Genomic DNA, 27,277 nt, shown 5'->3' with positions numbered 1-27,277 from the left:
ATGCTGCTTGCTTTGTGCTTTGTGGGACTCTGAGTGGTGGGAGTTAGCCATTAGGTGAATACCTCACGTCACATGTGATTAGGGTTGAATAATCTTAGAGTGCTGGATTTGGCCCTATTGCGTAGCTCTCATTTGAGTCTAAATGTTGTAGGGATGAGCCTGTTACTCGAAGGATTATCCGAGCCTCACCACATGTGATGGTATTCAGGTAATGGTTAATTGGCACTACTAAGAGGCCTTCAACAGCTGAGGACCTGGTAGGGTGGAGCCTGAGATTTCCCTAGGGCAAGCCTAGGATGAGTATAACAGTGATCAACCATAGTGGAAGGGATATGGTGGAGTCGAGGCAGCCCTTGAAGAAGGTACGGATAGATGTGGAAGGTAGTATGGGCCCGTACTACTGAAAGCAGAGAATCTGTACCCGAACCAAGGAAGGCCAAGATAAGACCAGGGAACTTGTAAGTAGTTGAGATCCCTCAGGAAGTATCAGTATCACTAATGAATGTTATTATGTATTGCAGAATGGTGGTACTTCGATCGAGGTCGATAGATGGCGGTTCTGGAGAGGGGTCAGGATCGGGATCAGGTTCCGAGCCGGTAGATGAGGGACTACGCGAGTTCATCGCGTCAGAGATCACCAGGGGTATCCTTGAGTCGACCCCCATTATCTTCGGGTCGATCAAGGAAGGGATCATCGAGTTGATGGAGGATCGCCTCAGGGCGTTCAGGAGTGACATGGCATCTGGCCAGTCGGGATCTCGCACACTGTCCTTTAAGGACTTTAGGGGCAGTGGTGCGCCGGATTTCCACGGGGTGAAAGACCCTATTGCTGCCGGGCGATGGATTGTAGACATCGAGTCTGCACAGTTGACTAGCTTCTGCCCCGAGGGGTAGAAGGTGAGGTATGCAGCAGGGTGTTTACGAGACCGAGCTCGGGATTGGTGGGAGTCAGTGGGTGACTCGTTGGGAGCCTCAGCTATCGAGGCTATGACCTGGTCGGACTTCGTGACCAGGTTCAGGGCAGAGTTTTCGCCGGCTGTCGAGCTCTAGCAGCTGGCCAGGGAGTTTTTGGACATGAGGCAGACGACGGAGACTGTGGCGGAGATCACCGCCAAGTTCTGGGAGAGGTCTTTGTTGGTACCCCGGTATGCGGGTGACGAGGATATGAGGAGGACCCGTTATCATGATATGCTACGGGTTGACATCCGGGAGCATGTCAGCTTTTCAGCTTGCCCTACCCTGGAGTCCATGATTGCCAGGGTGAGGGAAAGGGAGATTGACTTAGAGCACATTCGGAAGAGGAAGGCAGAGGTGGGGCAGGTGGTTGGGGCTTCAAGAAAGAAGCCCAGGGGATCAGATGGAAGGCCGAAAGGCCAAGGGGGACCTAGCCGCTGCGGGAAATGCGGCAGGACGCATGAGGGAGCATGTAGGATGGGATCAGCAGGCTGTTACAAGTGCGGCAAGGCAGGGCACTTTAGCAGGGATTGTACTACTCCAGTTTCGGCTATTCAGACGTCTGAGTTGATGTGTTTCCACTGCAACCAGAGGGGCCATAAGAAGGCCAATTGCCCCCAGTTGACAGTTTCAGCGTCGGTGAAGGCGCCAGCTCCAGCGACCCTGCGGATCACGAATGGCCGGCAGGGCAAGGCAGAGGCTCCAGTGGTGAGGAGCCGGGCATTTCAGCTAACCGCCGAGGAGGCACGCGCCGCACCCGATGTGGTGATGGGTATGATTCTTTCCCTCTATTTTTATTTTATGATGTTATGAGATTGATATGTGCTCGGTGTATATATATATATATATATATATATATATATATATATATATATATATATATATATATATATATATATATATATATATATATATATATATGTTTTGGGATCGTTCCATGTGAACGGTATCCCAGTTCAGGTGTTGTTAGACTCGGGTGCTACCCGATCGTTTGTTTCTCTTGCGCTTAGCAAGAAGTTCACTGAGTCTTCGAGCATGTTGGATTGCCCTTTAGAGGTAGAGATTGCTGATGATCGATCGGTGCGAGCATCGATGGTGTTTCGGGATTGCGTACTGCGTTTGTTTGAAGAGCGCTACTTAGTAGACCTGGTTCCCATTTCGCTGCGTTGGAACAAGGTGATTATAGGCATGGATTGGTTGAGCCCTAATGGGGCAGTGATAGATTGCGCGCAACAACTAGTGCGATTTAGGACCCCAAGTGGGGGAGAGTTAGTGATTCATGGTGAGAATCCACATCGCGGACCCACTGTATGTTCAGCAGCAAGGGCTAGGCGCAATCTTCAGCAGGGATGCACGGGATATGTCGCGTATGTGATGGATACCCGGGAGGTGGGTAAGGCGAGAGTGAGCGAGGTTCCGGTGGTTCGGGATTTCGCAAATGTTTTTCTGGAGGAGCTTCCTGGGATACCTCTGGAGCGACAGGTTGAGTTTAGGATTGACCTCGTTCCTGGTGCGGCTCCGATAGCCAAGGCACCGTATCGGTTGGCTCCTCCTGAGATGCAGGAGTTGTCTACACAGCTGCAGGAGCTGTTAGACAAGGGATTCATTCGACTGAGCAGTTCACCCTGGGGAGCCCTGATTCTGTTCGTGAAAAAGAAGGACGGGTCGCATCGGATGTGTATAGATTACCGGGAGCTGAACAAGGTAACGGTGAAGAACCGTTACCCACTCCCGAGGATTGATGATCTCTTTGACCAGCTTCAGGGAGCGTCTTGGTTTTCCAAGATCGATTTGTGTTCGGGTTATCATCAGATGAGGGTCAGGGAGGAGGATACGCAGAAGACCGCGTTTCGGACGCGCTATGGCCATTATGAGTTCGTGGTGATGCCGTTTGGACTCACCAATGCTCCTGCCGCGTTCATGGACCTCATGAACCGCGTATATAGACCGATGCTGGATCGGTCTGTGATCGTCTTTATCGATGACATCTTGGTTTATTCCAAGACCCAGGAGGAGCAACTGCGAGAGGTGTTGGAGACCCTGAGGAGGGAGAGCTTGTATGCCAAGTTCTCCAAGTGTGAGTTTTGGTTGCGCGAGGTGCAATTTCTCGGACACCTTGTCAACCAGAACGGGATTCTGGTCGATCCGACCATGGTCGAGGCCGTGATGAGATGGGAGGTTCCGAAGTCTCCATCTGAGATTCGGAGTTTCCTGGGATTGGCAGGATATTATCGGAGATTCATTCAGGACTTCTCCAAGATAGTCGTACCCCTGACGCGGCTAATAAAGAAAGTCGTAGTCTTTTGGTGGGGACCCGAGCAGCAGGCTGCGTTTGAGACGCTGAGACAGAGATTGTGCGAGGCGCCAATCTTAGCCCTGCTAGAGGGCGTAGAGGATTTTGTGGTTTATTGTGACGCGTCCATTTCAGGGTTGGGCGCGGTACTGATGCAGAGGGGGCATGTCATTGCCTACGTTTCGAGGCAGCTCAAGCCTCACGAGGCGAACTACCCGACGCATGATCTGGAATTGGGGGCGGTGGTTTTTGCCCTCAAGATTTGGCGGCATTACCTCTACGGGGTTTGATGTACCATCTACACGGACCACAAGAGTTTGAGGTACCTCATGGATCAGCCGAATCTGAACATGAGGCAGCGTCGGTGGTTGGACGTGGTGAAGGATTATGATTGTAAGATTTTCTACCACCCGGGGAAGGCCAATCAGGGACGTTTGCATGAGGATGACCATAGTGACTCCCCTGTTGGAGCGAATTCGGGAGGCTCAACAGGAGGCTATCAAGGAGGAACATCGGAAGAGCGAGCGTGTGGTGGGTCAGGTTTCCTCCTTCGATTATGATAGTCGAGGTCTATTGACACTACACCGTAGGGTGTGGGTGCCGTATCACGGAGGCGTGCGCCAGATCTTGATGGAGGAGGCGCACAAGTCCCGATTCTCTATTCATCCCGGGGCGACGAAGATGTATAGGGATCTTCGTCCTGATTATTGGTGGCCCTGCATGAAGCGGGATGTGGCATGGTACGTCGAGCGGTGCTTGACCTGTAGGAAGGTCAAGGCCGAACATCAGAGACCGCATGGCAAGATGCAGCCGTTGGATATTCCACTGTGGAAATGGGAAGACATCATGATGGATTTTATCACTAAGCTTCCCAGGACTGCGCGTGGAGTAGATTCGATTTGGGTCATCGTGGATCGATTGACCAAGAGTGCTCACTTTATCCCGATTCAGGAGAGCATATCGGCCGAGAAATTGGCCGACATCTATATCAGGGAGATCGTGGCGCGGCACGGGGTGCCAGTATCGGTTATCTCGGACAGGGATGTGCGTTTTACTTCCAGGGTTTGGAAGAGATTTAATGACGAGTTGGGAACTCGTTTGCATTTTAGCACCGCCTTTCACCCGCAGACGGATGGTCAGAGCGAGTGGACCATCCAGACCTTGGAGGATATGTTGCAGGCGTGCGTGTTAGACTTCGGTGGTAGCTGAGATACCTATCTTCCCTTGGCCGAGTTCTCATACAACAATAGCTACCACGCGAGTATCGACCGCCCTCCATTCGAGATGTTGTACGAACGGAGGTGCAGGACCCCGATATGCTGGGGTGAAGTTGGCCAGAGAGTCATGGGGAGCACCGAAGTGGTGCTCAAGACGACCGAGAGGATCCAGCAGGTTCGGAGCAGGCTTCAGACTGCTCAGAGTCGACAGAAGAGTTACGCCGACAAGCGTCGATCCGACTTGGAGTTCCAAGTCAGGGATATGGTTCTCCTGAAGGTGTCGCCTTGGAAAGGCGTCATTCGATTCAGGAAGCGGGGCAAGTTGGGCCCGAGATTCATCGGACCGTTCAGAGTTGTAGCCCGGGTGGGCAAGGTGGCGTATAGGCTGGATCTGCCAGTCGAGCTCAGCCAGATCCACAAAACTTTCCATGTTTCTCAGCTGCGGAAGTGCCTAGTGGACGATTCAGCAGTAGTGCCGTTGGAGGACATACAGGTTGATGACAGCCTGAATTACATTGAGCGCCCAGTCGCAATCCTCGACAGGAAGTCGAAGGATTTGAGGAACAAGCAAGTGGAACTCGTGAAGGTGCAATGACAGCACCGGAAGGGATCGGAGTGGACTTGGGAGCCGGTGGAGGAGATGATGGAGCACTACCCCGAGCTATTTCAGGATCGAGCAGCAGACTTCGAGGACGAAGTCTAAAGTAAGTGGGGGAGATTTTTAGCACCTGGTTCCTGGTACGCAAGATTTATCTAAGTATTTTGTATTTTGGCCTTGGACTCGGCGAGTTGGAGGCCTGACTCGCCGAGTAGAGACGAGACTTGGGACGCGGTTAAGTTGGCGACTCGGCGAGTCCGCGCTGTCCGATGAAACCCTAATTTCCAAGGGTTTGCACCCTATTTAATCTCTCATTTCCGCCCCAAGCCAGCCCCCATTCACCCTCAGAGCCCTATACCTCGTTCTAAGCCTTAATTCTTGTGGATTTGAAGCCTTTTGGTGTTCTCTTGAAGCTTTGGAGTGAGAAGGAGAGGAGATCAAGAAGGAGAAGAGGAGGTCAAGCATCTTTGAGCTATCTCAGAGTGTTCACTAAGGTATGGCTCGTTTTCCCCCATGTTTTCATGCTTATGGCCCCACTAAAGTCCTTCATGAACCATTTCCATGCTTGCGTTTACTTGAGGACTCGTAATAGGTAGAGTAGCTCATAGATCTAAGTGGAGTCGAGCTCCAGGAGCCTGGATCTACCACCTTTATGGACCCATGTTGCTTGTACACCCTAGATCTACCCCTTTTAGTGCATTTTGAACCCTAGAACTCTCATTGAGGAATATTTACACATAAAGTTGGAAACTTTACGTGTTATTCATGCTCTAGGAACCCAGATCTGTGAATGACATGGACTGGGATCGAGCAAAATCGCGTATATAGTGATTGCATGGCGACGACTCAGCGAGTCGTTCATCTGACTTGGCGAGTCTATTCACGAGTCTCCGAGTTGTCCCCTTTTCGTTGTTTGAGTGGGAGTAGCGAGTCACAGGGTGTGACTCAGTGAGTTGGAAGCCAAACTCATCCATGGAGGAGCTCGGCGAGTCAATGCCCTGACTCGGCGAGTTCAAGGCAATCTCCTTAGATCAAGAACAGACTCGGCGAGTTGCTCATACAACTCGGCGAGTCGTAGCATAAGTGTTCATCGGATGAAGATGAACTCGGCGAGTTGTTCATACAACTCGGCGAGTAGGATGAAGGACTTGAACAATCAGTTTGGAAGGAGAACTCGTCGAGTCAACGCCTAACTCGACGAGTAGGGACGGGATCCAGGACAATCGATTGGATAGGGACTCAGTGAGTTGGAAAGCCAACTCGGCGAGTCGGGTCAACTGAAAGTTGACTCTGACTTTGACTTATGGCATGATCAGAGGTAAAATGGTCATTTTACCCAAAGGACAGTTAGCAGCAATTGATTTAGTATGTTGTGGGAATTGTAGCCGGAGGATTTCCGGAGTAGCAGCAGCAGCAGGCAGTCAATTCCCACACAAACCAGCAGCTATTTCGAGGTGAGTTACCTTCCAGTAGCGGTGGGTCTACGGCCACAATGCCGGCTCACCAGTAGGAGTTGTATGTAGATGATTGTCTTTGTGATATTCATCTAGGGATTACTACTACCTGTGTTATGTTTAAGTGCTAGTATGAGATGATGTTATATGCCAGTGACAGTAGGGGGAAATAGTCCCCAAGATATCCGGTCGATAGGGCCGAAGGGGTAGTAATACCCAGTCATGCTAGATAGATTCTGAGATTGTGATACATGTTATGTGGTAGTAGTAGAGGGGAGAAATAGTTCCCCAGTATCCGGTCGAGAGGACGGAAGGGGAGGCCAGCACCCACATATGCTAGGCAGTATCCGGTCGAGAGGACCGAAGGGGAGGCCAGCACCCAGATATGCTAGGTAGTATTCGGTCGAGAGGACCGAAGGGGAGGCCAACACCCAGGTATGCTAGGCAACGTCCGGTCGAGAGGACCGAAGGGGTAGGTCGGGCACCCAGATATGCCTGACAATTTATGTATGTTATGTGGTTATATGGTATGTGGTACAGTGGGGGAATTCATTAAGCTTTGTGCTTACGTTTTTCAGTTTTGGGTTTCAGGTACCTCCTCATATAGGGGAAAGGAGCCGGCGCGGTAGCAGCATGTCACACACACTCTCTTGTTTCCGCAGTTACGAGTTTATTCTGGGATTGACACTCTGATATTTTGGTTGATCAAATGTTGTGGATTTCAATTTGGTTTTCGATGTGAAGTGGTTCAATTAAACAATGTTTTAATTGTTAATGTTTTCTATGTAATGTTTTATAATTGAAATTTTTGGACGTGAAAATTTGAGTCGTTACAGTGTAATATCCAATTTCGGGATGTTTCTAATTTTGGGACATCATCGAGTAAAGGTCCTGGGTTTGAAGGGAATAAATTTTAGCCCCTTATTAGATGCTGATAATGTTGTTGAAGTGATTTAAGCCCTTGAAAGTGTGAATTGGAGCCAAAAGGCAAAATGGGAAAAATGATATTTTGAGCTCTTTTCATGAATTAATGAATTTAGTTTGATATGTTTTAAGTCATAAGCAATTGAATGGTATTACGGATCTTTTTAATACCTTTGCATACATATAAAGATAACTAAAAAAGGACGTGGAACAAAGAAATTATGATTGTTTCAAGTTGGAATTGAATAAGTAAAAGCTTATAACCACGGCATGGTGAAAGGTACATCCCAAGCTCATAAAATTAGAGGTTGCTTCGTATTGAAAGGCATTATTCCATATTTTAGGTCCTTTTTCAGCCTCCAACTCCTCAAGAGCTCCTTGCGAGCAAACCATATCCTCCATTTTCATAGTTTGAGCTCCTCCTCTCTCCTTAAACCTCTTTTGGTGCATTTTTGTGGTGTTTTGGTGAGGAAAGCAAGAAAGGTTGTGCTTGGAAGCTTGAAGCTTGTAGATCTTTACTATCTCTACTCTCCTGGACCCTTTTAATTTATGAAGATCCTTGCTTTATTGTGTTTCATCTTTGGATCTAAGAATATTTGGAGTTTTAGTGTTTAAACTGCTTGTTTTGTCCATTTTGATGAATTTTAATTTGGATATTGGACAAATACACAGTTAAAGGTTGAATCTTTAAGTGTTCTAGACCCATTGTGGTGCTAATATATGGACTTCATCTTCATTTGAGTGGTATGCATGGCTTTTTGTGATATTTTTGGTCCCTTGGAGAGTTAAGCTTAGAGGTCTCATTGTTTTAAGCCTTTGGAATGGATAAAGTTGGAAACTTTATCCATGAGAATCATTAAAAGAATCAGACCTCAGCCTTAGGGCTCTAGACTTAGTGGTTAAGAGCTTAATGAAATAAGTTGTTTGGGTGTTTGCTACAGCATGGTGGGGTGTTGGTCATGGTATGGTGGTTTGCATGCCTCACATCTATTTTGTCCTTTATTGACCATGCCACAGCCAAAGGGATTGGCTATAACATGGTGATTATTGGTTGTTGATCGTTGAATTTGACTGTTGAATGTTGACTTTTTGACCAGTTTGACTTTGGGTTAAATTGAAGGGTTTGAGCTATAAACTAAGGATTAATCTCTGTTTGGTTAGGAAGTTTGTGTAGTTGATTAATTGGACTTTGGGTAGCGAATTTAAGCTCTTTAATCAGGTGAGTCATCTCAATATACTATGTAGGACACTAGGTGTCACAATATGCTAGATTGTCTTTATGACTTTTGCATGAAAGACCATGGATGTACAGCGACAGGAAAAACTATAAGTAGACTGTAATGCATGAATCCTGGTAGGTTTCTTTATTTCCCTTATTGTTCTTAATGTTGCATTTTTGGTCCTTGAGTTGTACGTTGGGCGTACCACATGGTACTCTTAGCGTACAAGATATAAAGCAAGTTTGTAGGACGTACCACATGGTACGCCTAACGTACGCATGCGAGACGGGATCGAGTACGTGTATGTACGCAGAGCGTATGTGAGTCATTTGGAAACCCTAATTTTTGGGGTTGGGCACCATATAAGCATCATTATGGACCATGAAACCCTAATTTCCCAGTCTTCATTGTCCCTATAGCCACAAGCACGAAACCCTAAGATTCTCCTTTGTGTTTTGAGCTCATTGTGTTTATTTTGGTGATTTTGGTTCATATTCAAGGAGTAGAAGCTTGGTGTAAGGTGGTGGATCAAGAAAGAGCTTGTGGATCTTGTTTATTTTCTTCATTTCGACCTTATTTGTGGTAAAAAGCTATAAACTTTCTCATTAATGGCTTAGATCTTTCATTTGTGTGTGTTTGGTCCCTTTTGGCCCCAAGAATGAAATCTAGTGATTTGATACCACTTCAGGAGCTTTGAGTTGCCACTCTTGGTGTTTTTGAGGTTCTAGTTGCATAAAGTTGTCACCTTTAAGGTTTAAATTCATTCATGTAAGAGTTTAGGCCCATTTGATGAAAGTAGGGTGTTATATTTTGAAGTTGGGTCTGTATGGTGCATACAAAGTCAAAAAGTTAGTGACTTTATGGTTATAAACGTTTATTAGGACTTGGATCTGTGGTTTGGGCTTCTAGTCCTAAGCATTAAGAGCTTAAGGTTGATTTTGGTTTAATGGTTGGGTATGCTGGTCGTACAAGTTTGTATCCGCGACTTACAACTGAAGTTGCGTGGATGCTTAGCATATAGCTGAGTACGCCCCGCGTACTCAGTCTGTTGGGCTTTGCAGCTTTTGGGCCTTGGTTGGGTCATTTCTCTGGACTTTGTTGCCTTGGGCCTTAGTAGGCCACCTAGAATCAAGCTTTTGGGCTAAGAGTTTGGACTAGGAAGTTTGTTGGGCTTTATGGTAAACCCCATGAAGGAGTTTGGGCCGAATTTGGAAAATTAGGCCATAAGTGGGCCTTGATTGATTATTTGGTTTTGGGCCTTCTAGATATTGAGTTGGGCCTTAGTTTGGGACTAAACTGAGTAAGGGGTGAAATGGTATTTTTACCCTAAGTTTAGATTGTTGGATATGTATTGAAACCCCAATGTTAATTGGGTGCTATTTGTATTGATAGCTCGGGGATTCATCAGGACAACATCTAGGGATTTTAGTGAGATTCGGTAGTTGAGGTAAGTTTCCTTACCATTTTTAGTAGGTCGAAGGCACCAATGCCGACCCATGATTTGATATGTTAGAATACTCATTGTTTGTGTGGTTCCACTTTTGCAAGAACATGTTGACATACATAACTAAAACGATCATAAAATAATTTCATTAGTGATAATTCCCAAAAAATAATGTTAAATAACATGGAATTAGAGTGGCCAATAGAGGGGTAATTTTAGAAAATTGGGTCTTAATGGGTAAAAGCACCGTTGCTTTATCATTCATCCTTTTTCTCCTTGATGTTTTGAAAAAGAATGATTAAATCATCAAGAATTCATGCCAACAAATCAGTCTTTCTATACAATTCCACATAATTTTAAAGTATCAGTATTCAATATTAGTTGCGACTCACAATTCATAAAGATGTAAAAGTAAATAAGTAGAATTTCACAGCAAAAACATCAAATTTACTAATTAGCTAGTGATTAAAAATGATTACTATCCTAAAATTACCAACTCTAATCGATTATTAGCTAAGGAGTTAGAAATTCAATTCACATAAACAAAATCAAAGTAAAAGGAGACGAAATGTAAGTACAAGATAAAATGGAATGAAATTACACAACGGAAAAGTGACAAACAACGAGGACGATACCTTAATAGTTACAACCAAAGGTAATTGGAACTGAAATCGAACCGTACCTAATCTTTTTATCGATCAAAAGAGTCACCGGTCCATCCTTGAGTTTTATCAGAAGCCAATCAGGAAAACCTAATCTTCAACTGAAAACTATGAACACGAAGGAAAACACAATTTTAATCAAAGAAATCACAAGATTCAACTGAAAACGATGAACATGAAGGAAAACATGATTTTAATCAAAGGAATCACTAGAATGGTAGATACAGAGGTCCGTAGGGAATGCAATTAGAATGGACTCCAAATGGAAAGAAAAACTGGCTCTTGTTTATTTAAAAGTTATTGAACAATTGTATGTTCGATTTACCAGGATCGAAGGATACAGAAAAATAAAAATCGATGGCTTGTAATGCAGAATTTTAACTCACCAGTTGTACACGTGCAGAGATGATGAGCCACATCGGTCATCGAGTTGCCGACTTCACCGGAAACGATCGGACAAACCCGGAGAAACGCTAAATGTTTGTTCGAGGACGACCGACATGTGAAGAGGCTTATTCAAGCAAAGAATTTGTTTGGGAGAAAATAAGAGAATACTGGATGGAACGGTGGAAGAAGGAGATTATTTTAGTAGGTTAAGAGTCGGTGGGAAGCATCTAGAGTCAGTACGATTTAACTAACGACGGTGGAGGTATAGGACGCGAGTCAGGGAAGAACACATGGAATAACATGTGTCCACCACACCGACACATCCAGTCAAATGTTGAGGCAAAATATCGGGGAAAAGCGAATATTAAAATCTTTGTGGTGAAAATGATATTACCAAAAGCCAAAGGAGGTGAACTGCCAATATTCAAAACTTCTGTGGCTATAGTCCTAACTAGCAAAACTTCACTTTTTCTAAAGGAACTCAAAATTAAACTATATATAAATTCTAAGAATGTTATAAAATTCTTAAATAAAATATATATTTATACGTGTTCACTATCAAACATATGTTGTCGTTAGGGGTGAGCAAAAACCGCACCGCAACAAAAATTAACCGCAAAAACCGCATAAACCGCAACCGATTAACCGCAACCACAATAAAAACCGATGGTGAGGTTTTCTTTTTTCCAAAAACCGCAAACTTGCGGTGTGGTGCGGTTATTGGTTTTCAAAAACCGCAAAAAAAACCGCACCGCACCGTATATATTATATACAATTTTTTTATTAATTATTAACATATTAAATATTAAAAATAAGACATGTTTCATGGATGAAAGATGGATAAATATCAGAAGACAAAAGTATTTTATGTTTAACTTTAAAAAATGGTGAAATTAGACAATTTTAAGATATTTATTGTTACTTACTATTGGTTTGATGTTTTTAAGATATTAGTTGTTTGTAATTTAAGTTAATTTTTTATACCTTAAGGTTTTTTATATTATTACAAGTAATATGTTTGAACTCTTAAAACCATTTAAGCTCTAAACTGTGGTTAAAAACTACACAAAATAACGACACCAAATTCATGCGGTTAATAAGCAACACAAAAAAAAAAACAAAACCGCACCGCAAAAATAACCGCACCATGCGGTTTTGAAAATGGATTAACCGCATTTGCGGTTAGTGGTGAGGTTTTAGCTAATAACCGCACCGCGCTCACCCCTAGTTGTCGTAAAGTTTAAATTTGTCTAGGTGCCATAAAATGTTAAAAATAGCAAAAACAAATGTTTACATACGACACAAATATCCAAAACGTGAATTTTGTTGATTTCATACAATAGTTAAGTCTCTCGGTTATAGTCAAGATGATTAGTGTCAAATTCGATCAGATTTACACAATAAGTTGTCAGGGCACTGCGACGAGTTCGCTCTGATTTATAATAATGATTTAAACATCATAAGTCACTCACTGAATTTCTTTTGATCATGTTTTGCTCTAAGAGACCGTTGGCTGATTACGTTGTACATTGAGTTTTTCATCGCTAACAGGTACGCCATAATTATTCATTTTCTAAGCAAAGATGGTTCGTCAACATGTTTTCCACTTTGGCTTGGGCCTCAATGCATCTCAAATCATGGAGTTATTGTTATCGATATAATTCAAGGTGCTCATTATGTGAATGTTGATGTACAGGGAACATATCTAATGTATATTGTTTTGTTGCCTTGACGTTACTAAAATTCAACATGGTCAGTTGGATGAAAAACCATTTATGTTGCTTGACTGAATTCTTATATTCCTCCATCTACACTATACCATAATTGTAATACTTGTATAATTGAATTATCTGACGATTAATACAATAAAATTTCTACTTTATTATGCATAGGTCTTGCAATGTATAGGTCTTGCAATCTCAATAAATAAAATATATTTGTGTAATAATATAAGAATGAGGTACATTAATTACATTAGTTTATAACCCGCGAGAACCACAATTATAAAATTAACTAAACTTTCATAATAAAAATTTATAATTATTAATCAGTTATTTTAAATAAGACATTTTAAATAAATTATTAATTAAGAGTTATATTAAAATTTAAAGTTATTATAACTTCACATTAACATATAATTAGAAAATGTAAATTTGAATTTTGAAATGATTTGCCTAATATATCTACATGACACATGACATAATATTAATAAAGAGTTGTATTAAAGTGACATTTGACAAAAAAAGATTAAAACTATTCATTTATTAAAATATAAATTAATTAATATGTTTATATCTCATTTATTTCACATTATAAAAAAATATCACATCATACATTGAAAGTTATTCATCTTTTTTTACTTTTTATTTTATCACTATAGTAAAAAGTCTCATAAAATATAATTGTATAACATTTTTTTCATGGTAACATATTTAACACGAGTAATAAAATCTGACAGTGACTACGATGGAAATCTTCTAGATATATTTAAAATAATTTCAATATGTTAATGCTCTGTGTTTTATTTTAAGTATTACTATAATTTTAAATACATTTTCGATAAAGTTTATTTTCACTAAATTTTAACGATATATTTTATTGCTTTAAGTTTATATTTTTAATGACCAACCAATATATCGCTTTCCTAACTTGTTTCTAATCACATTATATATATATATATATATATATATATATATATATATATATATATATATATATATATATATATATATATATATATATATATATATATATATATATATATATATATATATATATATATATATATATATATATATATATATATATCAGTTATTGATTTGGATGTTAATGTTCATTTATTTCCCTATGGTTGTTAATTTAGATATTCATTTCTATTTATATTCGTTTATTTTCATATATGTTTGTCTATATCTATAACAACCGACCAATTTATAGTTTATGACGTTTAGCATATTAGTAGACATAACAATTAATAAAACACGATGCATAGCTAGCTAATACTTCAACCAAGAGCAAATAATATATAATTCATATTCACTTATGAAAGAAATTCCAAATGAATTCCCGTGCATCACACTGATAGAAAACAAGACCTGAGATGGAAAACAATGTATAATGTTTGAAAGGATGTTTATATTCCTTCAAATTCCCAACATTGTAATTGTAATATTCTAAGATTTATGTTATCTGACAGTTGTTAAAAAGGAATTATACTTTATTATGTGTGCTTCTTGATTTGAATATTTATGTTTGTTCATTTATTCACATATGGTTCTTGACACTTGTAAGTTGTAAGTGTATCATAACTTATATAAGAACATACAAAAAAAATAAGTTTTTGATCAATAAAATGAAATAGTATTTAAGACTGAAAAGTAAATTGTCAAAACACAAGACATAAAAATAAATAATTTGTGTTTGACACATTATTTATAATTAGACAAAACAAGTCAATAATACATACAAAGAGTTTATATTATGTTAATACAATAAAATAATAAGGGTATGACATAAATTTTTGAAAACTAAAAGGTACATTTTTAAATACATACATAACTAGAAGGGCTAGAAATAAAAGTGTATCTTATATATGTAAATGGTTTCTTGAATTTAAGGGTGTAAACATAATCAATCACTTATTGAAAATTCTATATACAGATCAATCATTTCATCGTTAAGTTGGAATATTGTCGTGTATATAGATAAATCCTTGGAAAACGTGGATCTCATGAAATGTTTTAGACATGGATCTCATGAAATATTTTAGATATATATAGGCTAGATGAACAACTTCAGAGTTTCATAAGGAACATCGTCCAACTTATCTGAAATACACACAAAGCAAAATGGTACATACTTTCACCATATTCTGAGAGTTTGTTTTTTATATTTGAGTATGTTAGGTTTACATTGTTTCTTAATTGCTAAAATTCTTTCAACTCTTTTAGTAATATTTTATTTTGGATCCATATGCAGGCAACCAGTGCCACATACGTATGGGGTACACCTTGGGGAGGTAAAGGTGGAGAAAACATCTGGCAATTCTTAATACCAGATGGTGGTAGTCTTGCAGAGTTAACTATTAGTAGTGGAGACGTTGTAAATTCCATCCGCTTCGCTTACAAGGATCAGTATGGCTTTACGCTTACTTCTCAACACTTCGGTGGCGATGGTGGCTCATCTAATACGGTAAGCTTTGATTTCATGTGTAACATATACACGTCAGTATCGAACTTAAGTTCTTATTTATAATTAGTATATCAATCATGATATTTATATTTCGGCTTTAGATCACCTTCGCTGATGGTGAGTTCCTCATCGGGATTAGTGGACGTGTTGGATTTATTAACAACTTAACAGTGATTACGTCATTGTCTTTCGAGACCAACAACTACACTTATGGGCCATACGGCACAAACCCTGGGACTGATTTCTCGTTTGGGGTCACAAATGGTAAGTTTTCCGGATTTTATGGAAGGTGTGGGCTTTACGTGGACTCTTTGGGTGTCATTCTTCAGCCGAAAACATGATATATGACACATCATGCATGCTTGTGTTTGATGGAAACAAATGTTAAATGGTTCTTTTCGTTTCGTCTTCTAAATGTGCTACTCATATATATTTATTTTATATATTTTAAGATCGTATCTGGTTTCTTCATTTTGACACTAGAAAAATAAGGTCGGAGTTACGGTTACAATTACAATAAGCACCATTGTGCATTTGGTTTTTCATGTACTCCTATGTTTCCTTTCATATATGTAACTATATAAAAAAATCAATATACAAGTGTTTTTACGTTAACTTAATATACAATCTCTAAAATTCTCAAAACAAATTTTGTTATTTACTAGTCGATGAAAGTAAAATAATGACTATGACACTACTTGACCCAATATTTCCGACAGCCAAATTTGTCCGCATATATGAAACATGGGGAATATTTAAACAAAAGGTTATGATTAAAACTTGCGAACCAAGATAAAAGAAATAAGAAGAGGACGAATTGCACAGATTAATTCCTTTCTTCTTCTTGTGAACATGCACGTACAAAGCACACAAAAAGAAATAAACTTATTGTGCTGTTATTGGATAAACAAAAATGGAATTTGACATATATATATATATATATATATATATATATATATATATATATATATATATATATATATATATATATATATATATACACACACACACACTAAAACAAATAGAATCTTATTCTAATACCGAATCTAGGAAAAATTCCACTTATACTAAGGTAATCAAAATTTTCTAAAATTCCCTTATTTGAATTAGACATAACCAAATCCTAAAATATTTTTTTTTTCTTATAAGTCGATTAATCCAACAATCACCCCTTAATCTGTTTAATCATAATGCTCATTAAAAATAGTGTTTAATCAACATCTTTTCAAACCATCTGGATTCTCGAATTTCCTGGACACCCATCCTCCATCCCGGTCACACCTAAAGTCTTCTCTCAACCATTTTGAATGTTTACAACACATGTAATATGTAACATGACATCCCGTTGAATGTTGATTTACAAGGAACGTATCTAATGTCTATTATTTTGCTGCTTTGGCGTTATTACAATTCGACACGGTGAGTTGGATGGAAAACCATTTATGTTGCTTGACTGAATTCTTATATTCCTCCATCTACACTATACAATAATTGTAATACTTCTATATTTGAATTATCTGACGATTAATAAAATCAAATTTCATAGGTCTTGCAATGTATAGGTCTTGCAATCTCAATAAATAAAATAAATTTGTGTAATAATATAAGAATGAGGTATATTTATTACATTAGTTTATAACTCGTGGTAACCACGGTTATAAAATTAATTAAAATTTTATAATAAATAATTATAATTATTAATCTCTTATTTTAAATAAGTCATTTTAAATAAATTATTAATTAAGAGATATATCAAATTTTTAAAGTTATTATAACTTCAAAATTAACATATAATTAGAAAATGTAAATTTGAATTTTGAAATGCATTGCCTAATATATTTACATAACACATGACATAATATTAATAAAAAGTTGTATTAGAGTGACACTTGACAAAAGAAGATTAAAACTATTTATTTATTTGAATAGAGATTAATTAATATGTTTAGGTCTCATATTATAAAAAAAATATCAAATCACACATTGAAAGTTGTTCATCTTTTTTTTTTTCATTTTTTCATTTTTTTTTTACTTTTTATATAATCACTGTAGTAAAAAATCTCATAAAATACCATTGTATAACATTTTTTTCATCGTAACATATTTAACATGAGCAATAAAATATCATAGTGACTACGATGGAAATCTTCTAGATATATTTCAAATAATTTCAATTAAAATGTTAATGCTATGTGTTTTATTTTAAGTAATACTATAAATTCAAATGCATTTTTGATAAAGTTTATTTTCATTAAATTTTAACGATATGTTTTATTGGTTTAAGTTTATATTTTTAATTTCCAACCAATATATTGCTTTTCTAACTTGTTTCTAATATATATATATATATATATATATATATATATATATATATATATATATATATATATATATATATATATATATATATATATACACATACATACTAGCCGTTTACCCGCGCAAAGCAGCGGGAGACAAATAGTTTGTTTCGACAATTAATTTCGTTTTGATGGAGAATGATTATTTTTCAATTCAATCATTAGTTTGTTTTAGGAAACATGTCATATTAAAAATAAAGAAAAATTGATGAAATTACCAAATTATAGGGTGTTGAGTATTCATTTGGATGAAAAAAGATATGGTCAAAACCTTTGAAGAGAAGATTTATTGGAGTTTGTTTAAATTTTAATATTATTTTATTAGTGATTAGTTGTACAATTAGCTTAATGATTTGGACGTCTTAAAAAAATATTATTATTTTATTCAATCTATTTTTAGAAATAGTGGGATTTGTTTTATAAGATAATAAAGATATATATATATATATATATATATATATATATATATATATATATATATATATATATATATATATATATATATATATATATATATATATATATATATATCCATTATTGATTTGGATGTGTATGTTCATTTATTTCCGTATGGTTCTTAATTTAGATATTCATGTCCATTTATGTTCGTTTTTTTTTTCATATATGTTTGTCTATAACAACCCTACCAATTTATAGTTTATGACGTTTAGCATATTAGCGGACATAACAACAAATAATAAAACACAATGCATAGCTAGCTAATAGTTCAACCAAGAACAAACAATATATAATTCATATACACTTATGAATCAAATTCCAAATGAATTCCCTTGCATCACACAGATAGAAAACATGACTTGAGATGGAAAACAATGTATAATGTTTGACTGCATGTTTATATTCCTTCAAATTCCCCACATTGTAATTGTAATATTCTTAGAATTATGTTATCTGACACTTGTTAAAAAAGAATTATACTTTATTACATGTGGTTCTTGATTTGAATATTTATGTTTGTTCATTTATTTACATATGGTTCTTGACACTTGTAAGTTGTAAGTGTATCATAACTTATAAAAGAACATAAAAAAATATGTTTTTGATCAATAAAATGAAATAGTATTTAAGACCGACAAATAAATTGTGAAAACACAAGACCAAAAAATAAATAATTTGTGTTTGACACGATTATTTATAATTAGACAAAACAAATCAATAATGTATTTACACTTACTATAGAAATATTACATACAAAGAGTTTATATTATGTTAATACAATAAAATAATAAGGGTATGAAATAATTTTTTGAAAACTAAAAGGTACATTTTTAAATAAATACATAATTAGAAGGGCCAGAAATAAAAGTGTATCTTATGTATGTAAATGGTTTCTTTAATTTAAGGGTAAACATAATCAATCACTTATTGAAAATTCTTTATAGAGATGAATTATTTCATCGTCCAGTTGGAATATTGTCGTGTATATAGATAAATCATTTGAAAACGTGGATCTCATGAAATGTTTTAGACATGGATATCATGAAATATTTTAGATATATATAGGCTAGATGAACAACTTCAGAGTTTCATAAGGAACATCGTCCAACTTATCTGAAATACTGGCCGAGCAAAATGGTACATACTTTCACCATATTCTGAGAGTTTGTTTTTTTTTTTTTATATTTGAGAATGTTAGGTTTACATTGTTTCTTCATTGCTAAATTTCTTTCAACTCTTTTAGTAATATTTTATTTCTGATCCATATGCAGGAAACCAGTGCCACATACGTATGGGGTACACCTTGGGGAGGTAAAGGTGGAGAAAACGTCTGGCAATTCATAATACCTGATGGTGGTAGTCTTGCAGGGCTAACTATTAGTAGTGGAGACGTTGTAAATTCCATCCGCTTCGCTTACAAGGATTAGTATGGCTTTACGCTTACTTCTCAACACTTCGGTGGCGATGGTGGCTCATCTAATACGGTAAGCTTTGAATTCATCTGTAACATATACACGTAAGTATCGAACTTAAGTTCTTATTTTATAATTAGTATATCAATCATGATATTTATTTTTCGGCTTTAGATCACCTTCGCTGATGGTGAGTTCCTCATCGGGATTAGTGGACGTGTTGGATTTATTAACAATTTAACAGTGATTACGTCATTGTCTTTCGAGACCAACAAGTACACCTATGGGCCATACGGCACAAACCCTGGGACTGATTTCTCGTTTGGGGTCACAAATGGTAAGTTTTCCGGATTTTATGGAAGGTGTGGGCTTTACGTGGACTCTTTGGGTGTCATTCTTCAGCCGAAAACATGATATATGACACATCATGCATGCTTGTGTTTGATGGAAACAAATGTTAAATGGTTCTTTTCGTTTCGTCTTCTAAATGTGCTACTCATATATATTTATTTTATATATTTTAAGATCGTATCTGGTTTCTTCAGTGTGACACTATAAAAATAAGGTCGGAGTTACAGTTACAATTACAATAAGCACCCTTGTGCATTTGGTTTTTCATGTACTCCTATGTATCCTTTCATATATGTAACTATATAAAAAAATCAATATACAGGTATGCTATATGCCTATATTTGTTGCTCAAGGGAACATCTAAGGTGGGTTTATGTCATCAAAACTCTTTTTACGTTAACTTAACATACAATCTGTAAACTTCTCAAAACAAATTTTTTTATTTACTAGTCGATGAAAGTAAAATAATGACTATGCCACTACTCAAAACTGACCCAATATTTCCGACAGCCAAATTTGTCCGCATATATGAAATATGGGGAATATTTAAACAAAGAGTTGTTATTAAAACTTGTGAACCAAGATAAAAGAAATAAGAAGAGGACGAATTGCACGGATTAATTCCTTTTTCTTCTTGTGAACATGCACGTACAAAGCACACAAAAAGAAATAAACTTGGTGCGCTGTTATTGGATAAACAAAAACGGAATTTGACATCTATATATATACTAAAACAAATAGAATCTTATTCTAATACCGAATCTAGGAAAAACAACACTTATACTAAGGTAATCAAAATTTTCTAAAATGCCCTTATTTAAATTAGACAAAACCAAATCCATAAATAATTTTTTTTCTTATAAACCGATTAATCCAACAATCACCCCTTAATCTGTTGGATCATAATGCTCATTCAGAATAGTGTTTAATCAACATCTTTTCAAACCATCTTGATTCTAGAATTTCCTGGACACCCATCCTCCATCCCGGTCACACGTAAAGTCTTCTCTCAACCATTTTGATTGTGTACAACATGTGTAATATGTAACATGACATCCCGTTGGACACGTTCAGTATCATCTCGACCTTTCTTGGATCCCTGACCTCTTCCTTGGCCACATCTAAAACCACCTGATTTGAACTTCCAACGCCATAATGTTCACACCGTGTTGTTTGTCGATTCCCTTCTTGTTTTGACAACCATATGTGCGCCAATCAATCCTATTCTGAGAGATTCTTCTACCGAACACCCTTGGTTTAACCATCTCCCATATGTCTTGTACACGCATAATCAACTTGACTTTGATTGATCACACCAGATAATTCTTTGGGGTCAAAACAAGAACATGATATGACATCGAGCCTTGTTCTTTTACTATCGACATCCAATCTCTCTTTTGACAACCCCGACCTCTTTAATCAAGCTTGTTCTGAGAGCATTTTTTCTACCGACCAATAGTACATGGTAAGACCACCTTTACTGTCATCTATCATCCGCAAAAACGAATCGAATCAAAGCCACTTGCTTTGATGTCTTTCTGTCTGTTTATCACGTACCTCCGGTTTGTCTCTTGTTATCGTTAGAACAAGCCTGATTAAGAGAAATCGGGGTTGCTATTGAGATGCTTCAACTTGAACTTAAAAACGAATCATGCCCCCTTAAACTGAATCCATTACGTTTACCCTGAAACGAAAGACTACTCCTTTTCTTACTCCCAAACCAGCCTTCTACATCTCCATGATTTGTAGTCTCTGATACTAAGTGTAAACCAAAGGTTGTTATTAAGACTTGTGAGCCAAAATAAAAGAAAGAGGAAGAGGACAATTTACAAGGAGTAATTCCTTTATTCTGCTTGGTACGTCCCATCATTACCGTCTCACTATTTCATCAACATATTTGTTCATTGTTTCATCAACATATTTGAATAGTTTCAAAACATACCTTGTAGTTTTTAGATTTTTAATTTAAATTCTAAGAATGTTCATCTATTTAAAATTTATAAATAAAATATATATTTATATATATTCACTATCAAACATATGTTATCATAAAGTTTTAATTTGTCTAGGTGCCGTAAAATGTTAAAAATAACAAAAACAAATGTTTACATACGACACAAATATCCAAAACGTGACAAAAGATAGTTTTGTGGATTTCATACAATAGTTATGTCTCTCGGTTATAGTCAAGATGATTAGTGTAAAATTCGATCAGATTTACACAATAATTTGTCAGGGCACCGCAACGAGTTCGCTCTGATTTATAATAACGATTTAAACAACATAAGTCACTCAATGAATTTCTATTGATCATGTTTTGCTCTAAGAGACCGTTGGTTGATTATGTTGTACATAGAGTTTTTCATTGCTAACACGTACGGTATAATTATTCATTTTCTAAGTAAACATGGTCCGTCAACATGTTTTCCACTTTGGCTAGGGCCGCAGTACATCTCAAATCATGGAGTTATTGTTATCGATTTTGTTCAAGGTGCTCATTATGTGAATGTTGATTTACAAGGAACATATCTAATGTCTATTATTTTGCTGCTTTGGCGTTATTACAATTCGACACGGTGAGTTGGATGGAAAACCATTTATGTTGCATGACTGAATTCTTATATTCCTCCATCTACACTATACAATAATTGTAATACTTCTATATTTGAATTATCTGACGATTAATAAAATCAAATTTCATAGGTCTAGCAATGTATAGGTCTTGCAATCTCAATAAATAAAATAAATTTGTGTAATAATATAAGAATGAGGTATATTTATTACATTAGTTTATAACTCGTGGTAACCACGGTTATAAAATTAATTAAACTTTTATAATAAAAAACTATAATTATTAATCTCTTATTTTAAATAAGTCATTTTAAATAAATTATTAATTAAGAGATATATCAAAATTTTAAAGTTATTATAACTTCAAATTTAACATATAATTAGAAAATGTAAATTTGAATTTTGAAATGAATTGCCTAATATATTTACATAACACATGACATAATATTAATAAAAAGTTGTATTAGAGTGACACTTGACAAAAAAAGATTAAAACTATTTATTTATTTGAATAGAGATTAATTAATATGTTTAGGTCTCATATTATAAAAAAATATCAAATCACACATTGAAAGTTGTTCATCTTTTTTTTTCATTTTTTTGTTTTTTTTTTACTTTTTATATAATCACTGATGTAAAAAATCTCATAAAATACCATTGTATAACATTTTTTTCATGGTAACATATTTAACATGAGCAATAAAATATCACAGTGACTACGATGAAAATCTTCTAGATATATTTCAAATAATTTCAATTAAAATGTTAATGCTATGTGTTTTATTTTAAGTAATACTATAAATTCAAATGCATTTTCGATGAAGTTTATTTTTATTAAATTTTAACGATATGTTTCATTGCTTTAAGTTTATATTTTTAATTTCAACCAATATATCGCTTTTCTAACTTGTTTCTAATATATATATATATATATATATATATATATATATATATATATATATATATATATATATATATATATATATATATATATACATACGTACTAGCCGTTTACCCTCGCAAAGCGGCGGGAGACAAATAGTTTGTTTCGACAATTAATTTCTTTTCGATGGTGAATGATTATTTTTCAATTCAATCATTAGTTTGTTTTAGGAAACATGTCATATTAAAAATAAAGAAAAATTGATGAAATTACCAAATTATAGGGTGATGAGTATTTATTTGGATGAAAAAAGATCTGGTCAAAACCTTTGAAGAGAAGATTTATAGGAGTTTGTTTAAATTTTAATATTATTTTATTAGTGATTAGTTGTACAATTAGCTTAATGATTTGGACGTCTTAAAAAAATATTATTATTTAATTCAATCTATTTTTAGAAATAGTGGGATTTATTTTATAAGATAGTATATATATATATATATATATATATATATATATATATATATATATATATATATATATATATATATATATATATATAGATATCCGTTATAGATTTGGATGTGTATGTTCATTTATTTCCGTATGGTTCTTAATTTAGATATTCATGTCCATTTATGTTCGTTTTTTTTCATATATGTTTGTCTATAACAACCGACCAATTTATAGTTTATGACGTTTAGCATATTAGCGGTCATAACAACAAATAATGAAACACAATGCATAGCTAGCTAATAGTTCAACCAAGAACAAACAATATATAATTCATATACACTTATGAATCAAATTTCAAATGAATTCCCTTGCATCACACAGATAGAAAACATGACTTGAGATGGAAAACAATGTATAATGTTTGACTGGATGTTTATATTCCTTCAAATTCCCCACATTGTAATTGTAATATTCTTAGAATTATGTTATCTGACACTTGTTAAAAAAGAATTATACTTTATTACATGTGGTTCTTGATTTGAATATTTATGTTTGTTCATTCATTTACATATGGTTCTTGACACTTGTAAGTTGTAAGTGTATCATAACTTATAAAAGAACATAAAAAAAATATGTTTTTGATCAATAAAATGAAATAGTATTTAAGACCGACAAATAAATTGTGAAAACACAAGACCAAAAAATAAATAATTTGTGTTTGACACGATTATTTATAATTAGACAAAACAAATCAATAATGTATTTACACTTACTATAGAAATATTACATACAAAGAGTTTATATTATGTTAATACAATAAAATAATAAGGGTATGAAATAAATTTTTGAAAACTAAAAGGTACATTTTTAAATACATACATAATTATAAGGGCCAGAAATAAAAGTGTATCTTATGTACGTAAATGGTTTCTTTAATTTAAGGGTAAACATTATCAATCAACTATTGAAAATTCTTTATAGAGATCAATTATTTCATCGTCCAGTTGGAATATTGTCGTGTATATAGATAAATCATTTGAAAACGTGGATCTCATGAAATGTTTTAGACATGGATTTCATGAAATATTTTAGATATATATAGGCTAGATGAACAACTTCAGAGTTTCATAAGGAACATCGTCCAACTTTTCTGAAATACAGGCCGAGCAAAATGGTACATACTTTCACCATATTCTGAGAGTTTGTTTTTTTTATATTTGAGAATGTTAGGTTTACATTGTTTCTTCATTGCTAAAATTCTTTCAACTCTTTTAGTAATATTTTATTTCTGATCCATATGCAGGAAACCAGTGCCACATACGTATGGGGTACACCTTGGGGAGGTAAAGGTGGAGAAAACGTCTGGCAATTCATAATACCTGATGGTGGTAGTCTTGCAGGGCTAACTATTAGTAGTGGAGACGTTGTAAATTCCATCCGCTTCGCTTACAAGGATAAGTATGGCTTTACGCTTACTTCTCAACACTTCGGTGGCGATGGTGGCTCATCTAATACGGTAAGCTTTGAATTCATCTGTAACATATACACGTAAGTATCGAACTTAAGTTCTTATTTTATAATTAGTATATCAATCATGATATTTATTTTTCGGCTTTAGATCACCTTCGCTGATGGTGAGTTCCTCATTGGGATTAGTGGACGTGTTGGATTTATTAACAATTTAACAGTGATTACGTCATTGTCTTTTGAGACCAACAAGTACACCTATGGGCCATACGGCACAAACCCTGGGACTGATTTCTCGTTTGGGGTCACAAATGGTAAGTTTTCCGGATTTTATGGAAGGTGTGGGCTTTACGTGGACTCTTTGGGTGTCATTCTTCAGCCAAAAGCATGATATATGACACAGCATGCATGCTTGTCTTTGATGGAAACAAATGTTAAATGGTCCTTTTTGTTTCGTCTTCTAAATGTGCTACTTATATAATGTATTTTATATATTTTAAGATCGTATCTGGTTTCTTCAGTGTGACACTATAAAAATAAGGTCGGAGTTACAGTTACAATTACAATAAGCACCCTTGTGCATTTGGTTTTTCATGTACTCCTATGTATCCTTTCATATATGTAACTATATAAAAAAATCAATATACAGGTATGCTATATGCCTATATTTGTTGCTCAAGGGAACATCTAAGGTGGGTTTATGTCATCAAAACTCTTTTTACGTTAACTTAACATACAATCTGTAAACTTCTCAAAACAAATTTTTTTATTTACTAGTCGATGAAAGTAAAATAATGACTATGCCACTACTCAAAACTGACCCAATATTTCCGACAGCCAAATTTGTCCGCATATATGAAATATGGGGAATATTTAAACAAAGAGTTGTTATTAAAACTTGTGAACCAAGATAAAAGAAATAAGAAGAGGACGAATTGCACGGATTAATTCCTTTTTCTTCTTGTGAACATGCACGTACAAAGCACACAAAAAGAAATAAACTTGGTGCGCTGTTATTGGATAAACAAAAACGGAATTTGACATCTATATATATACTAAAACAAATAGAATCTTATTCTAATACTGAATCTAGGAAAAACAACACTTATACTAAGGTAATCAAAATTTTCTAAAATGCCCTTATTTGAATTAGACAAAACCAAATCCATAAATAATTTTTTTTCTTATAAACCGATTAATCCAACAATCACCCCTTAATCTGTTGGATCATAATGCTCATTCAGAATAGTGTTTAATCAACATCTTTTCAAACCATCTTGATTCTAGAATTTCCTGGACACCCATCCTCCATCCCGGTCACACGTAAAGTCTTCTCTCAACCATTTTGATTGTGTACAACATGTGTAATATGTAACATGACATCCCGTTGGACACGTTCAGTATCATCTCGACCTTTCTTGGATCCCTGACCTCTTCCTTGGCCACATCTAAAACCACCTGATTTGAACTTCCAACGCCATAATGTTCACACCGTGTTGTTTGTCGATTCCCTTCTTGTTTTTACAACCATATGTGTGCCAATCAATCCTATTCCGAGAGATTCTTCTACCGAACACCCTTGGTTTAACCATCTCCCATATGTCTTGTACACGCATAATCAACTTGACTTTGATTGATCACACCAGATAATTCTTTAGGGTCAAAACCAGAACATGATATGACATCGAACCTTCTTCTTTTACTATCGACATCCAATTCTCTCTTTTGACAACCCCGACCTCTTTAATCAAGCTTGTTCTGAGAGCATTTTTTCCACCGACCAATAGTACATGGTAAGACCACCTTTACTGTCATCTATCATCCGCAAAAACGAATCGAATCAAAGCCACTTGCTTTGATGTCTTTCTGTCTGTTTATCACGTACCTCCGGTTTGTCTCTCGTTATCGTTAGAACAAGCCTGATTAAGAGAAATCGGGGTTGCTATTGAGATGCTTCAACTTGAACTTAAAAACGAC

General features: G+C 35.9%; 2 protein-coding genes and 1 long non-coding RNA gene across 3 annotated transcripts; all 3 read left to right on the top strand.

Moving 5' to 3' along the window:
• The first annotated feature begins 14,844 nt into the window (after positions 1-14,844).
• On the top strand, positions 14,845-15,959 carry LOC111921190 (protein GOS9). Its single transcript, XM_023916755.3, has 3 exons — positions 14,845-15,004; positions 15,132-15,344; positions 15,446-15,959. Exons 1-3 carry the CDS (start codon positions 15,002-15,004, stop codon positions 15,683-15,685), a joined length of 456 nt encoding a protein of 151 aa, XP_023772523.1. The 5' UTR covers positions 14,845-15,001; the 3' UTR covers positions 15,686-15,959.
• A 3,188-nt stretch (positions 15,960-19,147) lies between these two features.
• Positions 19,148-20,278, top strand: LOC111921305 (uncharacterized). Its single transcript, XR_002860140.3, has 3 exons — positions 19,148-19,300; positions 19,435-19,647; positions 19,750-20,278. It is a non-coding gene; the product is annotated as an uncharacterized LOC111921305 (long non-coding RNA).
• A 4,575-nt stretch (positions 20,279-24,853) lies between these two features.
• Positions 24,854-25,979, top strand: LOC111921306 (protein GOS9-like). Its single transcript, XM_052767332.1, has 3 exons — positions 24,854-25,007; positions 25,137-25,349; positions 25,452-25,979. Exons 1-3 carry the CDS (start codon positions 25,005-25,007, stop codon positions 25,689-25,691), a joined length of 456 nt encoding a protein of 151 aa, XP_052623292.1. The 5' UTR covers positions 24,854-25,004; the 3' UTR covers positions 25,692-25,979.
• The last annotated feature ends 1,298 nt before the right edge of the window (positions 25,980-27,277 follow it).

The sequence above is a fragment of the Lactuca sativa genome, chromosome 9 (genome assembly GCF_002870075.4).
Source record: "Lactuca sativa cultivar Salinas chromosome 9, Lsat_Salinas_v11, whole genome shotgun sequence".
Lineage (NCBI taxonomy): Eukaryota > Viridiplantae > Streptophyta > Magnoliopsida > Asterales > Asteraceae > Lactuca > Lactuca sativa.
The sequence above is the reverse complement of the archived record's forward strand: the minus strand, read 5'-3'. Positions and strand labels throughout refer to the sequence as shown.